General features: G+C 33.8%; 1 protein-coding gene across 3 annotated transcripts; it reads left to right on the top strand.

Annotated features, from left to right (window-relative positions):
- The first annotated feature begins 6577 nt into the window (after positions 1–6577).
- Positions 6578–20932, top strand: LOC101209942 (protein GDAP2 homolog). Of its 3 annotated transcripts, XM_031885545.1 has the most exons (16): positions 6590–6738; positions 6824–6847; positions 6970–7365; positions 11486–11563; positions 11793–11848; positions 11951–12070; positions 12180–12250; positions 12782–12875; positions 12995–13198; positions 15536–15787; positions 16284–16392; positions 18405–18472; positions 19984–20053; positions 20142–20216; positions 20299–20390; positions 20567–20932. In XM_031885545.1, the coding sequence occupies exons 3-16, from the start codon at positions 7051–7053 to the stop codon at positions 20640–20642; spliced, it is 1680 nt and encodes a 559-aa protein (XP_031741405.1). In that variant the 5' UTR covers positions 6590–6738; positions 6824–6847; positions 6970–7050; the 3' UTR covers positions 20643–20932. The 3 variants fall into 3 exon arrangements, with proteins under 3 accessions (XP_004143794.1, XP_031741406.1, XP_031741405.1); XM_004143746.3 differs by lacking the exon at positions 6824–6847 and having other exon boundaries at positions 6578–6738; XM_031885546.1 differs by lacking the exons at positions 6824–6847; positions 19984–20053; positions 20142–20216; positions 20299–20390; positions 20567–20932 and adding an exon at positions 19905–19926 and having other exon boundaries at positions 6578–6738.
- Positions 20933–27886: the final 6954 nt, after the last annotated feature.

Genomic DNA, 27886 nt, shown 5'->3' on the forward strand with positions numbered 1-27886 from the left:
TTTTTTATAACTATTATAAATGTAAGGTTGTTTTTCGAATTTTGAAGTGTTAGTTAGATAAAAAAAAAATATGGTAAAAAAATTGTAATGTAGGTTTGCAATGTTGACCTCCATAGAAATAATAAGCTCTAGATTTTACAAAAAAAAAAAAAAAAAAAGAAAAAAAAAGAAACTTTGAAAATGGAAATTTATGAAAATCATGCAAGTTGATCAAAATTGTTTGAATTAGTTCGTGAAACTTTAGTTATGATTTAATTTGACTATAGTGGACTTTGTTTTTTTACAAGAATATCAAAATCAGAATTGGGTTTGTTTCACAGGATTTGTGAATGTATTAAATTAAGTTTATGTAATCTTCAAATAATGCCCTTTTGAGTATTTCTTTAATTTATTTATTAATTTTTTATAATTTCAATTTATATAGCATAGCATAAAACAAATGCAAGAATGGAAATGTTGAAACAAACTACTCTAATCACTTGTTATGAGAAGTGCTCATACGATCAATAAAATTTTTAATTAATTATAGAGCAAATACACTTTTGGTCTTTGAGGTTTGAAGTGTTGTCAATTTGGTCTCTAAAGTTTCAAAACAAACACTTCAGTCATTGAAGTTTGAAAAATAGTTCTAAATAGTCATTGATGTCATATTAACCATTCGTTGACTAATAATTAATCACCAAAATGATTTGACAAAAATAATTATAATATTAACTTTTTTTTTAATGGTGGGCATCCCTCTCCTCACCCTCTTCCTCAACTTCCCATCATTATGCTCCAAATTCTTTTTGTTCTCCCTATTGTTGCTAATGAAGACCAAAGATGAATTTAACCACCACTGTACATTTTATTTAGATCGTACACGTCATTTTCTTTTTCATCACCGTACATGGTCAACTTTGGTAACGAACGGTAGAAATGCTCGCTAGTATTTATGGTTGAACTCTTAAATAATTTCAAAAAGATGAAGTAAAAAAAAAAGGGTTAGAATCTTGCAACTAAGAATACTTTTGAATAAAGTAATATGTATGATTCATTTTAGAAACTAACATGAATAATGAAGAGGCTAATGGATGGTCAAACTTCATATTGTCAGAAAGACAACTCAAACTGCATCAAAAGATAAAAAGAACTAAGCTAATGGTTAATAATTTGAAGTAAATGAGATAATTAGTTGATATACGTACAACCCAAAAGTCATGTTCTCCACATATTAAGCGGTCTAATTGTCATGTCCCACCTCAAATGTTACTCCTTGCGATTAGATGGGGACGTGCCACCTAGACACTCATCGCGTACCTCTTCACGAGATGACATGTTGAGCACCTAGTAAAAAAAAAACATCTTACTTCACTTGTTTTTTCGCGAAACCTTTGCCTCAAACTTAGACTTTCTTGATTCAATGAAAATTTACAACTTTTGATAACGCAACTCAACTTTAACTCCTAGGCGACAATCTCAAGAGATAATAATAAAATAGCGGAATACATAACTACTTCTCTTTATTAATTTAACATCTTTATAAGGTTCTTACATATAAATTACATTCCTTTTTCTTACGAAACATAAAACTAAAGTTGACTTCTGGTCCACCTTTCCTCATCCACTGCCTAACACTACTCTTTTTGTGGAGAGATTTTCAAGAGTATAAGGACTCTGATTTCATCCTTTTCCATGAGTTGCTAACAACATAACTCAAGGACATTCTTTAGGGCTTCCTTTCCCTGACTCAGATCTTTCACACTCAACATCTTTTATTCCATAACTGTGGCACGCGTCCGATGACCTTTCTTCGATATAAGCTGGAGTCTTTTGCGTTAAAGAGTTATGCGTTTTCCAACCAGCTCCTTAAACGCGAGATAGGATGACACAGCTTGTACACCGCACAAGTCTACACAACCATCCTCTATCCTCTCACTTACTTGGCTTCCATGCCTAACTTTCATCTCTTACTTGGCTTCAACGTCTAACAACCTCGGGAGGGAGAAAACTTAATGTAAGGCCCACACCTAAATTAAAGAGTTAATAAGTAAATTTTTTGGCTAAGTGTCCAAATTTGGGCGTTTTGGATGGTCTCTGCATAAAGGTTATGCGAGAAGGCGATTTGAAGAAGGTTAGGCGATAAGAATTGGTATCTAGGGTTGTTCGTGAGGTAAATTACTGTAGTGTAAGTGTAACTATGCAATAAGAACTGGACGAGAAGAAACAAGGAAAATTCGGAGAAATTTTCTGTGTTAATAGTGATAGAACTAAGTCATGCACAGTGGAAAAAGAATCGAATTTCTACCCTAATTGCCACAATTAACATATAACCATAAACTAATCAAATTAGGGGTTTTAAGAAATATTACCTTTGAAGCTTTCAAAAGGTTTGATATCTTCTTACCAATTCTAACCGAGACCACCACTAGTACTCAACTGCTATCCTCTAGACAAAGAACCGGGTTGTGGGACCCAATTTTGGTGTAGAAAGTAATGGAGATAAAATGAATTGGAAGTTTCTTTTTTCTTTTGTTGAGATGATGAAAATGATAAAAGAGGCAAAAGTTTCAACATTTGAAAACACCTCTATTTATAGCCTAATTACATGCAAAAATGCATGCAATTCATTGCCAAATCTCAACACCTAATGTTCCACTAACAATTAGTGGAACTTAGTGGGCTAGGTGTCTATATCTCATATAGCCACATATCCCACTAAGAGTTAGTGGGATTATCCAACAAAATGTTGGATTTTCCCACTAACTTAGTCCAAGGGTAAAATGGTCATTAGATTTTCTAGTCAAAAGTCAAACTTTGACTTTTCTAAGTCAAAAGTCAATATTTTGACTTTTTACCATTTTGTCCGTCTTGACTAATTCCAACCTCCCGAGCATGAATCCGCATTCATTTTTCCAAAATTCAAATCACATTTGAATATAAGGCCGGTCAAAGTTTGACTTTTCAAAGTCAAAAGTCAACATTTTGACTTTTTACTATTTTTGACCAACCAATTCCGAGCTTCTTAGTATGAATCCGCATTCATACTTATAGTATGTAAAACATAAAGCTCTATTTCTAATTAGAAGACCGACGACTATATCACTATATTTGTCGGTTTCCTTTCTTCTCCCAATTCGAACAATTCGACTTATTTCATCACACTGTTCTAAGTTTAATCCATATGAGCTAGCAGAGGAACCTAATGGACCTATAGATCATGGGCTCCAACGATTCAAGATTAACTAGCTAAACTCTTTTAAACCGAGTTAATCAACATTCGTTAACTAACGGGTCATTCCACTAAAGTCCCGTAGTTGCACTCCCCTCACTATAGATATATTTGTGTCCATTTGATAAAACCATAATCAGTAAGTTAATCCTTCACAGGTTGCTCGTAACCTTGGCTGGGTCAAAATACCGTTTTACCCCCAAGATTACATCTTGCTCCTTAAGTCCCACTAATCCACTATTGAACAATTGGTTTAAGGTTCAACCTATAAACTTAATCCCTCTCGGGCCAATGAGAGGGTGGGGCCCCTTGTTCAAGACTTGGATTCAGTGCTTAAGAGAGCAACCTATCTACTAACCCTAAAGCGGGTAGGAGTGAATTCCATCTTGTACCCTATGTTCCCAGCTATCCACCCGATCTTACCCTTGAAATGGGAGGCTTATTGGGCCAACGCTGATGAGCTGCCCTCACCTATGCAGATCTAAGGATAATCTCGTGTGAACAGGAGTTCATAGTTAACTCAGGATTAAGACTAAGTTACCTAGGTCATCAATAATTGAGATAGTCAGTTTTAAACAGTAAACGGTGTTATAACGTAAAAATGACTAATTCATGGTTCAGTCTTATGTAAACATTTTACATAGGATGCCCCCACTTTCATGTCTCTACATGAACGATTAGGATCACCTCGTTTGTACTACAAAGTGGGCCGCATCCATAGTTTCTCTAAATAAGGCGCCCAACCTTTATTTCATATACTATAGACTATTTAGGCTATATACTCGAACTTGATCCACGTTTATGTTTACACATAAAGTTCAAGTTTATTCAAAAAATAGCCTTGGAACTTGATTTATTGGATTTAAGATTATAATATTTAATTTATCAATAACAACTTTATTGAACAGAATATGATTTACAAACTACGAGTTTTAGGACAAAAAATTCCAACAAATAGGTCACATGTAGTGTTTAAGTTAAACATGTTTAGGATAAACATTAAGTTTACATGTGCAATGCTAAAAAGGGGAGTTGGCAAGCAAACAAGAGTTTGAAGGTGACTAAGTTGTTTAAGAAGTAGTATAAATAGAAGGTCGAGGTCAGATTATTAGTCATTTTGTTATTATGAGAATTTGAAGAGAAAAGTTTAAGTTTTGAAGTGATGCTGCATTGCTACGCGAGAAGAAGAGAAGAAGAGAAGAAGAAAAAAAGCGTAGAAGCAGTTTGGGTTAAGGCTAAGTTGTGAGTGTTTTCTATTGAAGTATTTAAATGATTTTTAGGTCTTATCTATGTTGTTTTGTACTAATGATTGACATTGCAAATGTTCTTTAAAGAGAAATGATTATAAAATGGTTTTCAAATCACTGGTTACTTCATTTTAAATGAGCTAACTTTTATATGCACATAAAGAATAAAGCTCACCATGGACCGAAAGGGGCTACATGATGAATTGAGGTGGGACAATGTATAAAAGATGTGCATTGCGTCTCGATCTGAGCAACAAGGATAAATTTATATATTCTCGAATGTTGTTGTTACAATAGTCTAAATGCAAAGCTTTTTGACCTAACATAGATAATGATTTTGGATCCTTGGTGTAAGGAATGTTTGGTAACTAATGTGTGTCATGTGAATTGATATATTATGTATTTGATATTTCCAATTTATGATATTAAATGATATTTGTGAAAATGAATTGTAAAAAGTTTTTCTTAAAAACTTCGATGAGTTTCTTAGACTTATGTTTTCAAAATTTATCTTCCACGAAGCAAGCTTTAAGGCCAAGTGAAGAAGGCTAAAGGTTTTACTGGGTGAGAAGGTTGTTTGGTGTTTAGTTCAATTTGAAGTTGTAATATTTTAAGTTTTTGTTTGTAAAGTTATTGTAAAATGCCTAGTTGCAGTTCATTAAAGTGTTAGTTTGGTTTATCTACTATGTCTTGTACGTTATTGCCTAAAGGTATTTGTTAAGTTGCAAGTTGATCAAAGATAAGTTAATGAACGATTAAGAAAAACTTAAGAACCTCAAAGACTGAGTGTTTTGGCGTTTAACGTGTCAAGATACTCAAGTTACGTTGCGTCTCGCAAGACAAGCTTGTAGGTTTTCAGGTAGAGTATGACTCTTAAAACGTAAGTAAATAACTTAGTGAGTGATGAGTTTAAGAAACACCTTTTGTGGAATACAACAATTCAGATATGAGTGATACTAATGCCAAAACGCAAACATAAATATATAAAAACATAACATATATAAATAAGCTTGTCACTTCACAATCACAGGATTTCATCACATCAAACACGACCCAACCATCACAAGGATTCTACATGATTAACATTATCACACAATCATTTCTCATTACAAGGACCTGAGATTCTCCCCTCGCCTGAACCTAGGACACATCTCACATAGTAATTTAAAGCTAGTAATGTTATTCTCAACCTCTCTTAATAATATGTGATGGCACAAGGGTTATTGAAAACCAACTTAATGTTCAAATACGATTTTCCTAAATATATACATTTCCCTAGGTGTTAACTTGTTTTAATGTTTAAGATAGTCTTTGCTAAGTATGAATAACATATCAAGTTTGCAAATAAGTCTCCGCTGCCAATTTTGGTGACAAGAGGCATATGCCAAACAGAAAACACACATAACAAACACAAAATCAATAATATGTCCTAAAGTTCGGGACAATCTCGTCCTAGAATAACATGAATTAACAATGAAACTTCGGGCTACATTGCATCGGGATGCCATGATAATATGGTTTTACATGCATGTTGTGATGTATTTTAGGTTAATCTCGACCAAAATTGACACCGAGAACCTCACATAATGCAAATAAAACGCAAAAGACCTCGACTCATTCAACAAATCTTTGGACAATTTTATCAATCTTGACCGAGATTCATCATTTACACGAGTCGAGATTCAAAACTTCATAAGGTATGCCACACAAAAATCAGTCAATCTTAAGAGCAAAACGTTTAAACTCGGCCAGAATGAGAAACTTGTTTAATGAAAGTGAACGTCAAATATTCGTGAAAACAAGGGTATTTTAGTAATTTGAACATACTTTGATTTTGAATTTTAAAAACAAAACATGAAATCTCGATTTTGACTGAGATTGCTTGGGAAAAACAAAAACGTGAGTTTTTTAAACGTAAACGGTGTCGTATTTGTTATTTTGGAAGAAAACCTCTATTTTAAATTTAAGGTTGGTTTTAAAAATGGTAGAAAACAATTGGAGAGTGAAATGGAAGGAACGACATGGGATGGAAAAAGACAAAAAGAAACCATTAAAGAAAAGAAAAACATTTTTGGACAATTAAAGTCGGAATTATCTCCCAATTCGTATTATATTCGCTAGCTCATCATTTTATCAAAATTCGCTGGACATTTCTTTTGCAATTTTTTATCTGAAGAACAACAAAAGTCCCTCAGAGAAAAAGAAAGAAAGAAAAAAAAAAAAAAAAAAAGAGAAAGGAAGAACACTTTCTGAAATCTCCATAGGAATTTGCATTTGCAGGTTGTTAATCTTTCTCTCATCATCATTTTTTCCTTTTGTGAATTTCTTCCATTCAATTTCCTTTTTCTTCTTCGTTAAATGTCAGGTTAGGGTTGCAAAATGAAATCCGGTTCGTTTTCGTTTCTATGGAATTATTTGAAATTGCAACAGGTTTTCTTATACTTTATTATTAGATTTTCTGTGGATTGTTTCTTTTGTTCCTGATTGTCTATGGAACTTCGTTTGTTTCAGGGATTTCTCTCATGAATGTGGGTCTTTGCACGACCTTTCGATTTTTGAGCTTTCGAAGGGTTTGGTTGCGTTGTTGTTAAAATGTACAGGACAGTGGCTACATCTGCGGCCACAACTACCACAACAGATAGCCTGGATTATGTTGTAAATTTGGATCAAATTCCACGTTGGAGTGATGCAGAACATAGGTCTTCATTGGAGTTCGTTAACGAAGATCCTTCCTTCTCTAATTCTTACTTTCCTGATCCCCTCACGTCTCCATCTGACGCCGAAGGTGGGACCAATGGAGTCGTTTCGAGATTTCCCGTAGATCATGAAATTAATTCTAAAATATATCTCTGGAGGGGGAATCCATGGAATCTCGAGGTAGATGCTGTCGTGAATTCTACGAACGAGGTGAGAGTTAATCTTCTTTCTATCCTCTTCTTTTCCTTCTTAAATAGAAAATCGTCACTCATACACCAAGACAGTAAACCGATGCCAAAAGTTCCGTGAACTTTATAATAATAGCTCCAAAAGAATTCAGAAGGAAAAACCAGAACTTTGTACATTACATAGAAGAAGAAAAAAGAAGAAGAAAAAACTAGATGTAATGTAAGCTGGGAAATCAATTTCGAACAAGAATTTCAATTCTTTGGTTTTGGGCTACATCAGGGCGTACTAATTATCACACAACAATTTCTTTTTATCTCGTTCAGATTTAATGTCATATCATTTGAAATAGGATATATTAATGGGGAAATTAGTTGAAATTGGAATTTCGTTGATTATTAACGTTTGGCATGCCTAATTGACTAGAAAACCAGTGCCTCGTTTACATGCTGTGAAATATGGCTAACTAACTTCAAGGGATCACATTGCCTGTGTGCAATTGTGTTCATTAGCAATATGTAACTAGATGGTGGTCCTCTTACCCCCAAGAGTTTCTTGACAAGATATTCATGATGTTATTGGAGAAGTTGAGAGTCCCACATTAGAAAAACCAAGGGGACTCATACTCCATATAAGGTAGATGGGCTACTCCTCACATTGCCAATTGGTTTTGAGATGGAACCCCATACTATCAAATTGAACATGGTATCAGAGCCCAGTAAACTCGAACGGGTATTCGGTCCAAGATAGGTGAACCCAAAGAGGCACCATCTTGAGGGGGCATATTGGAGAAGTTGAGAGTCTCACATTGGAAAAACCAAGGGGACTCATACTCCATATAAGGTAGATGGGCTACTTCTCACATTGCTAATTGGTTTTGAGATGGAACCCCATACTATCAAATTTAACATGGTATCAGAGTCCAGTAAACTCGAACGGGTATTCGGTCCAAGATAGATGAACCCAAAGAGGCACCATCTTGAGGGGGCATATTGGAGAAGTTGAGAGTCTCACATTGGAAAAACCAAGGGGACTCATACTCCATATAAGGTAGATGGGCTACTTCTCATATTGCCAATTGGTTTTGAGATGGAACCCCATACTATCAAATTTAACAGATGCGAATACCAAGGAGCCAAAAACTAAATGCCTGAGCTCAAGCAACATTTTAACTTAGCCGTGGATTGGAAGTTGTGTGTGAGGAAGTGGAAAAGACATTGGTCTATTGTAAAGGAGATAGGAGAAGAAAGCTAGATATCCTCCATTAGTGTTGACTTTCAAGTGCTTCAAGAGTTACCAAGTTTCAAATGCTGTGATACCATCATCACCTAAGAAAATATCGTCTTGAACATTGTTCGCACCAACCAAGTCAATTGACTTCATGAGTAGTTGTAGAAAAGATAGAATAAAAGAGCATGCTGGAAATGACAATTGGTTGTATGAGATAAAGAGAAAGTAGGATATATCCATGAGTGTTTGAGCTACCTTGTGTGTATCTTAAGAATTCTTATGGAATAACCATGTGACTTTACTATATTTGGTTGCCAAAGTAAGTTATACATATTAAATCTTGGGTAGGTTTCTAGGGCCTTTATTGTTCACCTAACCCTTACTGACCACCAAGCCAGCCCATGGTGGTTATGCAGGATAAATACATAGTTATTTACCTTTATTATGAGCTAGGGAAGATCATCACTTGCTTCTGGATCTAATGATGAAGGATCTTTTGTTACAAGACATATACTTGGAAATTTTTATGTACTAGAGCTAGAGTGTAATTAGAATATTGAGGGATGAATAGGAATTGTTATTGAGGAAGATGAAAAGAAGTACCGGCAAATATTTCTGGTTATGAGAAAATTTAGCCTTGGAGGCGTTATAGAAACAAAGCATAATATTAAATCTTACCATTCCACTCTGAAGGAGTTTTAATTTTTTACAAAGAGTAGAAATTTCAAATATTCAAGTAACTCCACAATGTCATCATCATTGGTCAAAGCAACAACTGGATTCTTGATTGAATCCTTTATCTGCAAGGCCAAACTCCAGATTGGCATCAACTTGGAGCCAAGTTGTGCAACTAGTTGATGGATAGGTCATGCCACATGCGACCATATAGTGATGATTATGAATGTAATCTGGATGCGCAAAATTAGAGTATGATGATTGATGGTAAAACCACTCAACAAATAAATGTGGATAGAATTACAAACCAAAATCAACGAACAAGATGTGAATGCATTTCTTGGAAATTTTCCTGGGTTCCTTGATAGCTTGGAACCCACCGGATTCTAATTATAGACTCCTTGATAGCTTTCTTTCTGCCGACGATGGAAGAATCACGGGGAAACGATCAAACTCAGTTTTGAAAGTAGTCCAAGGTTCGCAAATCCTCTTGGCGCGAAAAACCTTATTCGTTGTAAGCCCTCAAAAGGAAGCCCAAGAGTCATGGGCCATTAAAGAGCCTTTTTTAAAGAGGAGAGAAAAACATTCTTCAAAAGTGAAAGGAAAAATGCAGGGGAAGTCGAAGAGAAGCTTTTAGAGAGGAAAGAGATTACTACAGTTGAGCATTCTTTATTGCCAATTGGAATTGTAAGTTCCAGTACAGATGGAAAGGCAGGTCAGTCTAAGTGTGGCCACACTTTTTCCGCTCTTTCTTTCTCCCTTAGGAGGTCACTTCCCTCAACTTTGTCAGTTTTTTGCTTTCATTCCCATTGCCGGTTCTGTGCCCACCAAAATCCCCTCCGAAAAGCTCCAACCAACTCTTCCTGCGCTGCTCTTTCTTCTTTTTCCCTCTCTTTTTCGACCAAAAACAGTTCAAAGGCTAAGTCTAAAAAACATAAAAAAGACAAGGTTCTCCCACATTTCTTCAAGACTTTCCCAAAGCATTTTGTTAGAAACTTAGAAGGAAAGTGGTAAAGGAGGCCTTAAAAAAAGTTTACAAAAGAAACATTGATTTTGGATAAGAACCCTGATTGTTTGGAGGCAAATTGTGCCCTTTTGCAAGCCCCTTCTCAATCTAACAAGTCAGATTCTCAGAGCTCTGTTCATCTTTTTTTTAAATACTCAGTTTTCTCTATGCCTCATTCAAAGGTAAATTTTTCAAGAGGTTCTCTCCTCCTAACTCCAATGTCTTCATTGAAAAAGAAGAGTGTATAAGATTTCGACTCTCCTTTTAGTGTGAGCAGCGAGGAAGTTGAACATTTGCCAAAGACAGCGGAGAAGGTGACCAGTCATTAAGTATCCTTTAGAATCTGATCTTTTAGTACCTTGTTTTAGACAGAGGAGGATTTAATTGTTGAGAAACATGCCTCTTTATTTCCTTCACAAGCTCAGCACTGCCAAATTCCAGATCACTTGAAGTCCATTGTTGAGAAATGTGGAATTATTTTGGTTTGAGTACAGATTTTAGACCTGATCTTGTTTTTTCAGCCATTTATTTTTGAAGACTGTTTTAGTGGATCACGAGAGGTTCGAGGGATACTTCTATTATTTTGGCCTTCTAGTGTTCTTCTCTGGTTCTAGTCATCCACTCAAGATTTAAGGACTACTTAGGAGGCATATTTTTTCAACTACAAGCTGCATGGCTGTTTGCTCTCCCTTGGTGTTTTCCTCCTATCTATTTTGAAGTTTTTATTCTGCAATCGACAGCTGTTTTTGGGCTTCTTGTTGAAAGTTTTTTAAGTTTGCTTTGTTCTTATTCTTCTACTGTTTTGCTCAGGGTTTTGTTTGTGTTGTGTTGTTTTTGTTGTTCAATTCATCTGTACTTTTGTTTGTGATCACTCTTTTTGCCATTTGTGTAATTCTCTTGTACTTTGATCATTAGTCTTTTTTATTAATAAATTTAATATAAAGAGGCTCGTATCCGTTTTTTAAAAAAGTACAGTGCAATTGTAGATATGATGGGGTTCTGTGGCATATTCAATTTCTTTCTTTTCTTTTTTCTCTTTTTTTTTTCTTTTGAACAGAAACGAGATTTTAAAACCTGTTAAATAAAAGCTTGTTTGGTGAAAGTTATGAAGTTTTGTTATAGATAATCAATGATTTGTAAGTCAGAATGTTTCTTTTTGGTTAAGTTTACAATGAAATAGGTAACTACTTTATATATCTGCAATTTCTTCTGATTTTACATTACATTATACAGAACTTGGATGAAGCGCACAGCAGCCCTGGTTTGCATGCTGCTGCAGGACCTGGTCTATTGGATGAATGTGGAACACTTGTACGCCTGCAATTATTTATTTTTCAGTTTGGCTTTTATTTATTGCTTTACCCTTGAAAATTTCCAAAAATTAACAGATGCATAATGTAAAAAAAAAGATAACTGTAAATACTTTGGAGACAAATGGAATATGGATTTTACTATTGTTAGAAAAGTTCTTTTATAGCACTTCTTTGGAAAATAAGAATGTCAAAATCTGACTCACTAGATACACTTTCATTTCCTGAAGGGTGGTTGCCGCACAGGAATGGCAAAAGTCACTAATGCTTATGACCTTCCAGCAAGGTGAGTATGTAGTTGATGTTTGGATGTCAGATTGAATACCTATATCCTCACTATTGTTAATTTTTCTCCCAATTCAATTTGATATTTACCATGTTCTTTCAGAAAGGTCATACATACTGTTGGTCCAAAATATGCTGTCAAATACCATACTGCTGCAGAGAATGCTCTGAGCCATTGCTACCGTTCTTGCCTTGAACTTCTCATTGAAAATGGGCTTCAGAGGTTGTGAAAGTAGCTGAGTTCCTGATGTTACATTCTATTTTCTCCATATTATTGCTCATCTAATGAATCTTGGTATTTTTAACTTACATGGTAATGGCATTTAATGCAGCATTGCTATGGGTTGTATATATACAGAGGCAAAAAACTATCCCCGTGAACCTGCTGCACACGTAGCAATAAGTGAGATATTTAACTACACGTTCCTTTTTAAGTTGTTTATATTTTTTTCTATTCCACTGATTTCAAATTCCGTGCAGTACATTCATAAATTATGGGCTTCCATTAACTACCAATTTACCTTGTATGTTCGGACCTACTATGTTTTTGGGCTTGAGGACTTGCACAGGATGCCAGCTATAAATTTTCAACCACTTATCTTATTATTTTTCTTTGATGGTTGGCCAGTTTGGGTCATTTAGATCTAGTTGTCACCATTTATGATTGTTACCAAATACCAACTTGCATTCTTTAGATCAGCATAATGATCGAACTAAATTATCTGAGATGTCAAATGTTCCTTTAACGAAAATCTTTGTATACAACTCTGTACCTGATCAATTTCTTGATATCCAACCAAAGTAGCTTTTCCGATTGTCTGATGAACTATGTTGGGACTCTAATTAACATCTTGTAACAAAAAAAAAAAAGAAAAAGGAAAGAAAAGAAAAGTTCTACGTCTTATCCCCCATTTAATTCTTTTTTTTTGTTTAGGAACTGTGCGCCGTTTTCTCGAGAAGCAGAGAGATAAAATTAAAGCGGTTGTATTTTGTACAACATCATCAGTAGATACAGAAATATACAAGAGGTACTCAACTCTCAGGCAACTGAGGCCTGCCATTCCTGGAGGTTATGTTTTTCATGGTGTATTAAATATAATGATCCATGTTGGACTTATTCTATCTGCTTTTGTATGTTCTGAGGCAGGTTGCTTCCTCTGTACTTTCCTCGTGATAAACACGAGGAAGAAGTTGCATTATCAAAGCTTCCTGCAGATGTTGGAGATGAGAATGGGGAGACCATTATAGACGAGCGGAAAATAAGGATAAAATCTTTACCCAAAAAGAATGTTCCAAAGCCTCCCCAAGTTCTTAATGATACTCCTGTTAGTGATGTAAGGTTGACACGGAGGTTAGTGGAATGATTTATGCAATATAACAATCCTTTTCAAAAAATATTGCATTCTTGGTAGATTTATGTGAATTGCATACTCGAGTAAAAGTTGCCACAAATTTGATGAAATTGATCAGAGTTGCTATGAATTTGACGACATTAATCTGTTTTTGTAGATTTGAATGGAATGGAATGGAATATCTTTTATTCTTATTGATTAACCATAAGATACAAAGCTTTCTCATATAGGAGAAAGGCTAAATACATAAAAAGGAAAGTATCCAAATAAGAATAAAATAAAATCCTAAATGATTTTACAACACATTTACAACCAACACTCTCCTCAAGCTGGTTTAAGTATGTCTTTTATTGACAGCTTTTTAATAATCTTTTTATCCATATTTTTCACATACACCATGTGCCAGAACACTAAATTCTGCTTTTGCACCACTTCTGGCAACTGCATTTTGTTTTTTGCTATGCCAAGTGATTAGGTTACCTCCAACTAATGAACAATAGCTAGAATTAGATCTTCTACCCATTGTATTTCCTGCCCTATCAACATTAGTGTAAACTTCAACCTGAACATAGTTGTGTTTCTTAACCAATATGCCATTTTCTGAAGTTCTCTTCAAATATCTCAAGATTCTATATGCATCTTCAAAGTGGGCCTGTCCTGGCGAGTTCATGAATTGACTTACCATGCTTACTACAAAAGCAATATCTGGTCGTGTGAGATAAATAAACAAGTTTTCCCACAAGTCTTTGGTATCGTTCCCTATCTTTTACTTTCTCATCTTTTGCCGCCTTCAATTTTAAATTTGATTCACAATCATGCCACTTTTGGATCTCACAAATTTCGTCCCTAGGAAGTATTCTAGTCTTTGATTTGAAATGCGCCAGCAAGCCTTTTCTCTAACATGTTCAATTCAGCTTCATCATTACTTGTAAGAATAATGTCATCTACATAAACAATCAACATGATGTATTTGGTGTGTGTCTGTGTTCTTGGACAGAAAACGCGTAAAAGAAAACTAAAAATCTTCTTCTGGAATTTTTCTATTTGAAAAAAAACAAAATGACAAACTAAGGGTTTTTATACTAAAACCCAACAGTCAACTAATTACATCAGCCTAATTATAAAGCTTCTAAAATATCAGAACAAATATAAAATAGTAACAGTGAGTTAGGTTAACAGCACAGTGACAAACATAACGGCAGAAATACATATAAAACCCATCCAAACTACAAAAGCACTAATTCTGAATTGGCAATCAGGGGAAACTACAATGAAACTCATCCGATGAAGGCGGTCCAATTGAGGCAGATGTCTTGAATGGAGTAATCTTTGAATTCTGCATTTGAAGAACACCAAGCTGCTGCATTTCTTTTAGAAATCTGTACGATGTCAACCCAATTCCTTTTTTTATCATGGAAGATGCGTTGGTTACGTTCAAACCATATCTCTGCTAGGATCGCTTTTATCAAATTAACCCAAATTAGAAAAGGCTTTTTTGATAAATAAGGCCCCCTTAGTAACTGATGCACATTGGCGCTAAACTAACCATCAAAGACCCAAACTGATTCGAGCATAGAAAATTTCTGCCACTCTACTTTCAATGAAAGATTTCAAGTTTTAAAGCCCCTTGACACCGGTTCAATCGTTAATGTCAATCATTTTGTCTGCTAGATCTTAAGAATATTAAAAAATAAATAATAATTTTTTTTGTTACTTTTTTCCTCGAATTTTACTTTTCAAAATTCACCTTCCTATCTAATCCTACTGTATAATCATCATTTTGCTACACTTCGGAGTTGTTACTTGGTAGTACCTTCTATCTTAAAGGCCATTAGAAATGAAAAGAGGGAATTGTACCAGAGAAAAAGCAATAGAAATGGCTATCTTACCCTTGTATTTTTTTTTCATACTAATTAACTGTAGTATCATTGGAGACAATTTGACGGGTGGGGATTGGCATTACCTTCATTGCCCAGAAAAAGTGAACCCTATGGTCCTTGGACAGAGAGAGAGAGAGAGAGTATGGTCCTTGGTTAGATTTTATGGTTCTCTTTGGGCTTTAATTTCGAAGCAGTTTTGTAACTATACGATTTGTCAAATTTTGCTTAGTTGGACCCCTTTCATAATCTGAGGTCATTATGGGGCTCCTTTGCCCTTGTACCTTTCATTATTAATCTCAATGAAAGTTGTTTTAACAAAAAAAAGATCATGGTTCCTATGATTTGTTCTATTTTCAAATAGTTTTGTTTTGAAAATCCTTGGGATTGAATCTCCTCAATCTATGCTGCTTCTGGTTTAGGTATTTTAACTTGACTGATAGTGCTTGGTATTTTTAGGAACTCATCATATTTGGATTCATACTTGGATCCTGCTTTCATGGCTTTAATCAAAGACCCCGATCAAAGACGCAAGGAACAATGGGAAAAAACTGCCCAGGCGCAGACTGGATGGAACTATGGTAGAATACTTGGATTTGGTGACCTTGGGGGACCTCCTTTATCTGCTGCCGAAGAATATTCACTTCATTCAAGATACCTTGCTAAAGCAAATTCTCTTAATCTCTCTGAAATTGCGGAGATGAAAATAGTGTGAGTATCAAGTTTCTTGCTAGTTTTCATGTCTTTATGCATATAATGGTCTGAAATGACAATCAAAAGGTGAGATGGACATAAACAAGGAAAAAATCGTAGAACCTTGGAATTTGGATATATTAATTTATGCTTCCTTTGTGAAAATCATTTATCCAAGTAGAGTTGCTCTCGGAGTTCTGGATCTTCAGGTCAATTAGTGTTTACTTATTTATCTCTCTTTATTCACTACTTTTTGAGAGGTTTTGTTACAGTTGCTTGGTAAGAGAGAACACTTTAAGAAAGTGTTCATTAGATTTTTGATGTGCCAGTGGCTAACTGAAGTGTCTACGATAGAAACACCATGTTGTGTCCCGTTATGGAATGTACTGAGTTTAAGTTTATGTCTCTCTTTGGCAGGCTAATTAGTTAAAAGCTTGCAAAAACCAGAAGAGAGATTTATTTATTTCTGAAAATATCATTAGCTTGAGATGCCTTTATTTACAATATATTGCAGTTACCGTGGTGGAGTTGATAGTGAGGGTCGCCCTGTTATGGTTGTTGTGGGAGCACATTTTCTACTGCGTTGTCTTGATCTTGAGCGATTTGTACTCTACGTTGTAAAGGTAATTTAATTTAATCTTAAATATTATGCATTTTGTTTCTCATTTTAGATTGTTGTCTTGAGACTCCTTAGAAGCATGATTATATGGACACAGAACACAAAGAATCACCCATTTTTCAAACATTGATATGGACCTTGTAATATAATATTGATGAACTTCTTAGAGCTCGAGGACAGTTGGACAATCTATAGATTGTTCCAAAGCTTCCATACTTTATAAGGATGCAAGTATGAATTGTTCTCAATCGTACTTTGATAAATTATTAGTAGTGGTGTATTGATACTTTTAAAATCATTTGAAGCATAAGAGACACGCCCATGCCACAACCTCTCTGCTTAAGCCTTTGAGGTTTGGAGGGTGTAAGCCTCCAGTTTCAGTTGCGTAACAAATATTGTTGGCTTTGTTTTTGTTTTCCTTCGTTTATAACTTCTCACCTTTTTTCTGTGGTGGCAAGTTCAATAGTTTTATTTGTTACTTTCATGTATAATATTTATTGTTTTATATCATTATATTATTAATGATATTTATTTAATTTATTATTGATTATTTTATTAATTGCACCTCCCTTAACTCAGTAAGTTGACGTTTTTTTTTCGCTTCTTGGGTTAAAGAAATTAAGAGAGTTTGTCACCACAGAGTGTGCTTTGCACCTTGGAAACATTATCCAAGATGAAAATCTTAGGCTATCCAAATCTATCAGTGCAAAAAGGAATAACTCTAAAAAATTATTTGATCTCTCACCTAGTAGTACCCAGTAAGTCTTGTAAGCTAGTTTTGACCTTGTTAAAGGTTAGAACCCCTTCTTGTTAGGTCCTCACATTATGTAGAAGTGGGACAGGACAGCTGAGTGGTCAAGAATCAAGATGATGAGAAATAATACTATAGAACGGAAGGATCTTGGCATAGAGTAGCGGCAATGTTGAACACTGTGGGTCTTGGCCTGAAGAGGATGAAAGTTGATTGCACTCATGAAAGGTAAGAAATGCACAAAAGGGCGATGGGAATTGTGGAGGCAAGTTAAGGTATGCACGGTCTTGGCCTGGTAGAGACAAATTTGACAATGAGCAGAAGGATTCTCAATTGTTCAGCTAGTTTAGTTTGGGTTGACGTTCAAGATTGCTTCGTGAAGTTGGCTTTGCGAAGTAAGCAAAAGAAGCTTGGTTTGAGGTGGAGAGAACTCACGTATGGTCAGATGGAGGAAAACGATTGTTAAAAGAATGCTGGGGGATAGAGATACCCTTAAGGTTGGCCATGATTTGGTAAGATTCTAGCGCCACAGGGAAAAGAGTAGTATCCTGATGTTTAAATAGTATTGTGACACAACACTTGGGATATATTTAGCTCATAGTTAGGCCAGGTCATCTTGGATATGTACACACTTCAAGATAATTCACCTAGGGATGGCTGTTTGTCTTTTCAGTTTGTGTTGTTTTTTTTAATCCTTTTTTATTTCTTTGTACATTGATTGTTAAACTTATTTCATTAATTCAATTAGATTGCTTGTTTCTGGTACTTTTTTTAAAGACAATTCATCTGGTATTTAATATCCATGGAGGTAAGAGCAATCAGAAAAAGATTATGATGTAAGGGAATTGTTAAAGAAAGTAGTATTGTGATAATCGGTACATATTTAGCACTTATCTAAGTTGGGTCATCTTGGATATATACATGTTTCAAGACAGTCCACTTGGGGAACAACAATATACAAACGATTCAAGATACTGAAGGTATAGAGTATCCACTGACGTAAGAGTAACTGGAAAAAAGTTATCATAGGGCATTGTTAAAAAAATGAGAGCTTTTTTTTTTGCACGTTATGGTGTGGTCCATTTACAAACCTTTCATCAATTGATACTTTTTTGGTTTGTTCATTCAATTAGTTCTAACATTAAATAATGTAGAATATTGTCGTAATAAGAATGATATATTTTTCAATAATTAGTCTTGCACATCATTTCTTTGTTGTGCTATGATATTATTCAGTCTATGTACGGATTTGTTTTAAATTTCAGGAGTTTGAGCCATTAATACAGAAGCCCTATACAATAGTGTACTTCCACTCAGCAGCTTCTTTGCAGCCGTAAGTGCAGTAATATCTCTTGAAGTGACCATCTATTTTATTATTTACTATTTACTCTTTAAGCAAGCAAGGATTTGTGGGATGAAACACTTTTTTTCCAAGCAACAAGTCTAGACAATGAAGAGTTTTTGGAAAATCATGCGGGTATACCTTAAGGATTAATTGCGTTGATGTTTAGGATGTTTCAATTGGTTTTCAATTCTTAAGGAAAATAATTTTTCATTGATTAATTTGCAAGTCTGAAGTAAGAAAACTAAAAATTTGAACCAAGTCATGATTGAACTGCATAATCTAAAGAAGTAAGCAAGCCAAAAATATCAGCTAGAGTGTACAAACCACCCTAAATACCTGGCCTTACAACTCAAACCTACACAAACATACCGTTGGTCTTAAAAGCCTTGACAATCTGTAGTCAAAACTTGGTAAAAGCTAAACAATACTTAGATTTCCTGCTCCAGTGGATGATATCTGTTTAAAATTGAAACACAAACGTATTATCCACATAAAAAACACAGAGAATGAGAAGTTTTTAGAATATCATGCTCGAAAACCCTCCTCGTTACTTTGTCACAAATATTTAGACAATGCTTTCTACAAAAGGAGATGCTATGTAAACACATTTCTCTGTTTCAATGACCCATTTCATCAAGTCTAGGTCCATAAACAAGGATGTGCCATGATGTTTTTCTTTTCTTTTTGATGGTAGTGCAATTTATCAATAAAAAGGTTCTGAGAAGATTCTTCAAAAGAACTAGATATATGAATGTACCCTGTCATACATCATGAGTCTGACAGGACGGCAAAGTGGTGAATCTCCACAAAATAAAATCTTTATGGAGGTTGGTACATGTAGACCACTGTAATTCATTTTCCCAATTCAATATTCCCTTCAAATGCCATAGAAAGGCTTGAAGGATCTCTACTGCATGTGAAATCAATACTCATCTTCAATCACACTGATGCCTCCAACACTTCAAATAGTTCCTTAGAAAGAGGGACCATCCTATCTCAAACTCCAATACAATTTGATCAGTGGTTCTTGTTAACTCTAGCCATTTCAGACAGTTACAAGATTACAACCGTATTGCAACCTTCTCAATCGTCTTTTCCTTAAGCCACGGGCCTTTGGCCTATTGAACCAATTCTAGATTTGTCACCACCTTCAACCACTATTTGCTATTATTCTTTGTGGAAACTAAACAGATGTGTAAATGTAACTTTCTACATTGCACCTTGTCATGGGAAATATTTGAATGCATCAGAAATGCTGTTCTTGATATTTGATAAAGAATTCTGTAGCTCTGAATTCAAACTTCAAAAAATATAAAATTTAAGAATCCATCATTAAATGAAATGCCATACTGGAAAAATGCCCATTTTGGAGCTGACTGTTATTGACCTTCATAATGAAAACCTAATTGTGTGCATTCAGTTCTTGATGGTGCATCATATATGTATATCCGGATGTTATCCAACTTCTCTGACCATGTTTATGGTCTATATACTGTTAGTCGGCCAGACATGGGATGGATGAAGAGATTGCAGCAGATTCTTGGCCGAAAACACCAGCGTAACCTCCATGTATGAACTCCAACTTATTCCACTACGTAGTACTTGCAGACCAAAAATCTGCCTTCATCTTTCTTATCAATCTGTATGATCTTTATAGGCAATATATGTTCTTCACCCAACCTTTGGATTGAAAGCTGCAGTATTGGCCATGCAATTGCTCGTGGATAATGTGGTAGGTTTGTGTTTGTTGATGTTGTAATCCTCTGATATTAAATGCACCGAATGAGATTAAGTGTTAAATAACTGATATCCAGGTATGGAACAAAGTTGTATACATTGATCGGCTACTGCAGCTATTCAAATACGTTCCTCGTGAGCAGTTGACCATCCCCGACTTTGTATTTCAGTGAGTTAATGTTTACCTTAAACTCCTTTTCTACAATGATTTAGTTCTTTCTATTCAATTAAAGGTGAATTCCTTAGGGAAATTGTGCACATTCACAAATTTAAAGCATAGTCCTGAGATTTTTTGAAGATTACAATTCAGAAAAATTAAGACGCCTCATTGTGTGATAAATGCAGGCACGACTTAGAAGTAAATGGAGGGAAGGGCTTGATTGTAGATCCTCGAACAAAATACGTATACCATCGGCCTTAGCCTTAACGTGAAGGAAAATGAATGTACGGATACAATTCGTCAAGCCACAAATCACAGCATTAGCTATGATTTTTTATGCTGCTTAATCGTATCCTTTAGCGTGTGTGTTTAGGTGGGTTAGGTATTGATTATGGTTGTAGAAATGGTATCCCATTTTTCTTTCATTTTTTATCCCTCATGTTATTGGTTTGTTTGTGTGGTGAAGGTGAAGTAACGTTATTCCTTTTGTATGTTATGTTGGATGAGCTCTTAATAAAATGGAAAAAAGTGGTTTGTTGAAATTTACATCATTCTATTATTCTTGTCTAAGAATTCCATTTGATTAATTGCGACCTCTTAATCTTGCAATTTAGCAATTCCAATACACTATTCCCCCGACCTTTTTCTCATGTCCTAAATTGTGAATTATTCTTAAAACTTTTAGTTTCATCCATTAATTGATCAAATTGAAATAAGAGTTACTAAATTAATCTTTCCTCTTTCCTCATGTTTTAACTGTTATTTTAATTTCATCAATTAATCTCTCAGTTTGTTAATTGTTCCAACTATTTTTGTACTTCACTGGAACTTTACATTTATCTTTATGTTGAGGCAAAAGCATACAAACCAACTGTTTCAAATGTGTTTATTGAGTTCTGTAAATATTTCTAATCTTATTGAAGTACTTCTCAGAAAATTAACAAATTACGAGTTGACTTGCAATGTAAAAAATAAATCAAAACATTTAGAAATTAAGATTGAGTTTTCAAGTTCACCTAGTTTCTGATTTATAGAAATATTCTAGTTTGGTTGCTAATTGTGGTAAGAGTTCTAAATTTGTAGTTTGTGGGGGGATTGAGAGTGAGATCTTTACTTTATTGGCTAATTGTTTGAGACTATTTTCGCAAGATCTTCTTGTTTAGTATCTTGGGCTTCCTTTGTTCTATGACATGTTACGGATTATTGATTGTATCCATTTAAAAAATTGGAAGATCGCTTGCAAAATATGAAAAATCGCTTAATAAAAGTTGAACAATTGTTTAACGAAAAGTTGAAAAATCGCTTAATAGTTTACACCAATTTCAAGGCCATGAATAACCATCAAAAGCTTTTTCTTTTTTGCATGATAATTCTTTTTAGAGATTCTATAATGAATAATCTTTTTGGCATAAAATATTAAGTATATAGCAATTTCTTAAACAATTTGTAAATATAGCAAATTTTGTATTCTTTTTTAAACTATTCCAAACTCACCCTTGTTTTAAAAGAAATCTTCACAATTTTCTCTTTCTACCCCATTTTCTCTCATTCTCTACAATTTTCTTCATTTTTCATCTTCGCAATTGTTTTCTCCATTCTCCATATTCACCGTCTTTTTCTTCCTTCTCCATCTTTACCATTGTTTCTTCTCCATCTTCTTTGTGATTTTCTCCTATTTTAAGATCATTTCTTCTCTTCACGATTTTCTTTCATCTCACTTTGATATTTATTCTTCCCTAAAATTTTACTTCATCCAATTTTCACAATTTGATTTAATTTCATCACTTGATTTTGTTCAATTCAATTGATTTTGCCAATATTTTTATATTTAAAAATGTGTTCAATTTCACTTGTATTGTACTTCATTAGTTTGAGGATTCATAGAAATTGAGCATATTAAGAATTTTTCTATCACTTCTACAATTTTAGGTTAAAAGAAATTGAGATTTTTTTCCTAAAAATATTGATGAATATAAATTATCACTGATAGACTATTAGTTGGATTAGTTAATATGAGCATAGTGATGTTAGTCTATCATTGGTAGACCTGTATCCTAGTGCAACACTAATATCCTAAGTTATCATGATAGTAGTCTATCAATAATAGACTCTTATCCTAATCCATAAGTGATATTAGTCTATTAATGATAGACTCTTATCTTAGTCCATCACTGATAGTAGTCTATCAATGATAGACTCGTATCCTAAATCATCACGAATATTAAACCCTATCCTAGACCATCACTAATATCCTAAGTTATCACTGATAGTAGTATATCAATAATAGATATATATCCTACTCCATCACTGATAGTAGTCTATCAATGATAGATATGTATCCTAGTCCATCGCTGATAGTAGTCTATCAATAATAGACTCGTATCCTAGGTCATCACTAATATTAGTCAATTATTGATAGACTCTATCTTCTATAATGTTATGAGTGTAACACTAGGATGATAAACTGTGTATATATATATTGCAACGATTCAGAATTATGATTAATCAATGTTATGAGTGTAATACTACCTCTATTCCCACACATTTTTAAATATAAAAGTACCAGTCAAATCAATTGAATTGAACAAAATCAACCTAGAGTGATGAAATTAAATCAAATTGTAAAAATTGGATCAAGTAAAATTTTAGGAAAGAATCACATCTAAAAAAATATTAAAGTGAGATGGAAGAAAATCGCGAAGAGAAGAAATAATCTTAAAATAGGAGAAAATCACAAAGAATATGAAGAAGAAACGGTCGTGAAGATGGAGAAGGGAGAAAAAGACGATGAAGATGGAGAATGGAGAAAACAATTGTGAAGATGAAAAATGGAGAAAATCGTGGAGAATGAGAGAAAATTGTGGAGAAAAAGAAAATCGGAATATGAAGAAAAAGAAGAAAGTGGAAGATGGAAGACAATAAGTAAAGTGTATTTGGGCGTATTTTCGTCTTTTATCTTGAAATTTAATTAAAATTTGTCATACTTGCAATTCTTATAAAGATTTGTTATATCCTTAATTAATTTGTAGTAATTTGCTATATTCCCACTCACCCCTATATACCCTTTTTTCTCATCACATCCACGAATATATATAGAACTCTCTACTCTCTAAATAAATTTTTCCAACAATAATTATATATAATTAAGAATGACTTTTCCCTCAAATAGTACAATTAAATATATATATATACAATTTCCTTGTGGCTCGAGAGTTTTCATGTGATAATGGAGAGATCCAATTTATATATATATATATGTGTGTGTGTGATTTGTTTAAAAAATGTAAAAAATCGATAAAATATTTACACTATATAGAACAATTTTGAAAACAGAAAATACTCATGCACCCATAATGTGAATATAACAAAATGACTTAGTCAACACTCGATTAATCAGCCACATAAATATGTGTAATTTTTCTTCTAAACGATTATGATATATGATTATATATCATTTCCTACATAATTGTGTAGGTAGTATCAACATCGACTATACTCGCACATGTAATTCTTATTCTAAATGAGCATGATACATGATCATATAGTTTTTTTTAACAATGAAAAAATGTTTCGTGTAATTCTTTTTCTAAACGGTTATGATATGCGATCATGTAGTTCTTTTTAATGATAGAAAAAATGTTCCAAATCTAAACGATACAATTGTGTTGACTAAGCAAGCAATCATATAGATCAGATCAAAGTGATATTTAAATAATTTTGATATTCTAGAAGAGAAGTTATAAGAGAGAAAGAAAGAAAAAAAAAGATGAATAAAAATATAAGAAAGAAAATCTTGAAGAGAAGTTGAAGAAATTTAGAAGAGAAAATGAATAAATCGCAAAGAATGAGAGAAAAAAGTGACGAATCGTCCACAATATTAAGAGAAAACATGAAATTTATGAAAAATTTCTACCGGTTTCATGAACCTTTTAATTTTGTAACCGTAAATATTTTGATATTTTGTTATATTTATAAAAATTAACCTACTATATAACTCATAAGCATGACAAACTTTAATCATTAGACCATGGACTATACTTTATCAGTTTGAATCTCTCTAGCATTTCAACGAATTCTTTCAAGTTTCGATTTAATTTGGCACTAACGGGACAAAAATGAAAACTTTCAATTACATTTGATACTAACATAGCAGAAGTCTTTTAGACTCTGTAGTATACTTATTTTTCATGAAAAATCTTTTCTCGCAGCAATTCGAAAGTGTAGTGTACTTCAATATTTTGTCACGAGAAGAGAATAAAAGGAGTATACAAATTTGAGGACAAATAAAAAGCTTAGAGAAAGAATGGTTACGTTAAAAAGAGTATTGGACAATGTACTTCATTCATGTTCAACGAATGGTGATTTTGAGAGACGAATGACCAATAGCTTAAGCATAAGTTTTTGTAATTTGAATTGTTTGCTTTTGTTTTTAATGTTTGCTTTGATGATCTGAGTTTGGTTTGAAAAGTTAATTTCACTTTTGCACACATAAGTGACAAAATACATACAACTGAACTAATATGTGTTCTTAATTCATCCGGTCACTCTCACTCGTACAAATTAAAGGACAATCCATCGCAAACAAAAAGTTATAATACACCCAAGATATATTAAGATTAAGTTACCTAAGTCATCCTTATGAAATAGAAACTCAACTAGTTAACGAAGTTACATCTCGTGGTTATTATTTCGTGATTCGGTCTTATGCAAACTCATTGCATAAGATACCCCTACTCACATGTCACCTACACAAACATGTTTGATCATTGCCTTTGTATCAAATACAAAGTGAGCCGTATCCATAGTGTTACCAGGATAAGGTATCCAACATTATCTCTATACTATAGACTTTTTAAGTTGATCTCGAACGTTGATCCTTATATGTCTCTACATACGATTCAAGAGTTATCAAACAACTTAGGATATTAATTTATTGGATTTAGGTTATTAAGACATAGCTAATAATATAATCAATAACGTTTATTGAAATAATAATAACAACATTTTATTAAGAAATAACGGTAAATAAATTATATTTACTATCTACGAGTTTAGAACATAAAACCCAACAAGAATCTTCACTCTTTATTGAACTCAAGAAAGGAAAAGGAAGACTGTTATCCAAGTTAGTAAACATAAAAATCTGGATCCCACAAGCTAAGGTTCTATATAATCTGCAGTTCTACGATACGAGCACAGTTCACAGATTCTCAATTGATCCTAAAATTTTTTAAACAACTTAATTCCTAATCTAAGTCTTGCAAAGTAAAATTAAAAACCAAATAACTTCAAAATAGTATACAATAGTATCTGCATTTTCCTCAAATAGCCTGATTTAATCAACTTAATGGCATGGCAGAATAGCAATCAAACATGACAAATTTATTGTATTTCACTGGAGGACTCAAAATAGCAATCAAATAACTCAAATTTCAACCAAAAAAAAAAATCAAATGGGAGAAAAGAGAGTGAAGGAAACGAACTAGCAATAAGGAGCACTATTGGAATGAAGCACCAGACGATAAAAGATTTTGTGCCATAGGAGAATCACCAAACGACGAACTTGATTTAGACGGTGTTGCGACCCAAAATTCAATGGCAGTTGCTAGATTGGTAGGTTCGACGATGAAGGCTTGTTGTGGCGTCAATGACGACAGTGGCTGGAGAGCACTGAATTAACGACGACGGGTGACAGAAAATTGGAAGGCAAGGGTTCTTCACAGTGTTTTGCAGTTGGGAAATTTCGTTCGACGGCAATTTTTTTGAGATTTTGGTAAAGAGAGGGAGAGAGAGAAAATAAGCATTTTTTTATGTAATTTTAATTGCGTGAGAGAGGGAATTAAAATTTTTTGAAATTTGGGGCTTTTTTCTTTGGAAATTTTGCAGTGACACAAAAAATTTGTCGTTAATTTAACGACACAAACATTGTGTCAAGAAAAATAGAATTGTGTTAAGAAATAATCCATATTTTTATTTTCAACTTTACCTCACCCCACCCTTTTTTTATTTTCACGACACAAGGTCTTGATTAGTAGTGTCATTAAAACTCTTTTTCTAGTAGTACGACACCAAAGCCTCCAACCAACATTAAAGGGTTTTAATAACACTATGAAAGATGTCGGTTGAAAACCGACATTAAATTAAAGCCCAATCGACATTAAAGTCCAGTTTTCTACTGGTGGTGCTAGCAACATAGTTGGCAAATAAAGTGGATTTGCTAGTTCAAAAACCCGTGAGTGCGCAAATATCTTCCCAAAGATCTATAATGGATTTTTTTCTTGTCTTTAAAGATGCGGTTGTTCCTTTCCAGCCAAGTAAATCAAATGACTGATGAATTTGATGATGCAATTCTATTTTTTTTTATTTATTTATGGAGCAAAGTTCATCATAGAGGGAATAGATGCGTTTTGATGCTGATTTGTCCAAGTCAGTAGGTTCTTCAATTTTCCCCAAATTTTCTTAGTAGTAGAGCATGAAATGGAAGATGTGGTCGATCTCATCCGAGTTTGTTTGACATAAAGTGCACCAATAATTCAGGTTTAAATATGCAGTAGGGAGTTTCTTTCAAGATGTCAGTGGTATTGATGCACATGTCTATGTACGAGGGATCAGGTAAAGAACCTGCATTTTTTAGAGATTTTTAGGGATGGTTTATTTCCAAAGATTGCTGAAAATTTTAGGATTTACTGAAGATTCATCCCCTGGGAGCTTGGCACTGAATGACTTTTTTTTCTCAGAAGCAATTTGAGATATTGTTCATGTAGTTTTTTCATTTATGTACCTTGGTAATTTGAGATACTTCACAATTTCTTAATTATGGTTCAAGGTAGAAATTAATGACAGTTTTTTTTTCTTTTTTTTTTTTTTGTTATTTATTCACTTAATGCACGTGGTAAAAGTGATAATTATGCTAACTAAGAATTCTATTTTCTATATGATCAATATCTTTTCATCTCTATAGTTTTAGAAATGGAGTTTGCTTTAGTTACTATGGAAACAAAAAGTTAAAAGTAGAGATTCGAAGGGATGGGAGTTTGCTTCAATTTCCATGAAAAGATATAAAGAAAAAAAAGTATAAGGAAAGGCATAAAAAAAAGGGGTTTTATTATCATGTGTGGCAAGTGGTGGGTATGGTTCCATGAAGTGTTATATATATATTGTCTCGGACTCTATGCATTATATTGTATCTATCCCATAGTTGAGTCTTCATTCATATACTCTTTTTCTCCCTTATAATTCTATATAAATGCATGACTTATTGCACTTTGAATTAAGTTCAATGAAAAGCAATTCCAAATAAACTTGGTGTTTTCTTGAGTTCCCTTCCAAACACTTCAGAAGAAACAACAACAGACATAGCTAATATCCCAAATTAAAACTTCATGAGATGCAGCTTTCAGCTGAAGTGTTTGGGGGAACTCTGGAAGATATTTCGATTTCTATATACTTATTTCTTCAATCACAAAGGTGGAAAATTACCCTAACCAAACTGCATTATTTTCTTT

The sequence above is a fragment of the Cucumis sativus genome, chromosome 5 (genome assembly GCF_000004075.3).
Source record: "Cucumis sativus cultivar 9930 chromosome 5, Cucumber_9930_V3, whole genome shotgun sequence".
NCBI lineage: Eukaryota > Viridiplantae > Streptophyta > Magnoliopsida > Cucurbitales > Cucurbitaceae > Cucumis > Cucumis sativus.

Coding starts and splice junctions, on each gene's coding strand:
- LOC101209942 (XM_004143746.3), top strand. CDS start 7,051: ATGTACAGGACAGTGGCTACATCTGCGGCCACAACTACCACAACAGAT. Junction 15,788..16,283: donor ATTGCGGAGATGAAAATAGT/GTGAGTATCAAG, acceptor AATATATTGCAG/TTACCGTGGTGGAGTTGATA. Junction 20,054..20,141: donor AACACCAGCGTAACCTCCAT/GTATGAACTCCA, acceptor TGATCTTTATAG/GCAATATATGTTCTTCACCC.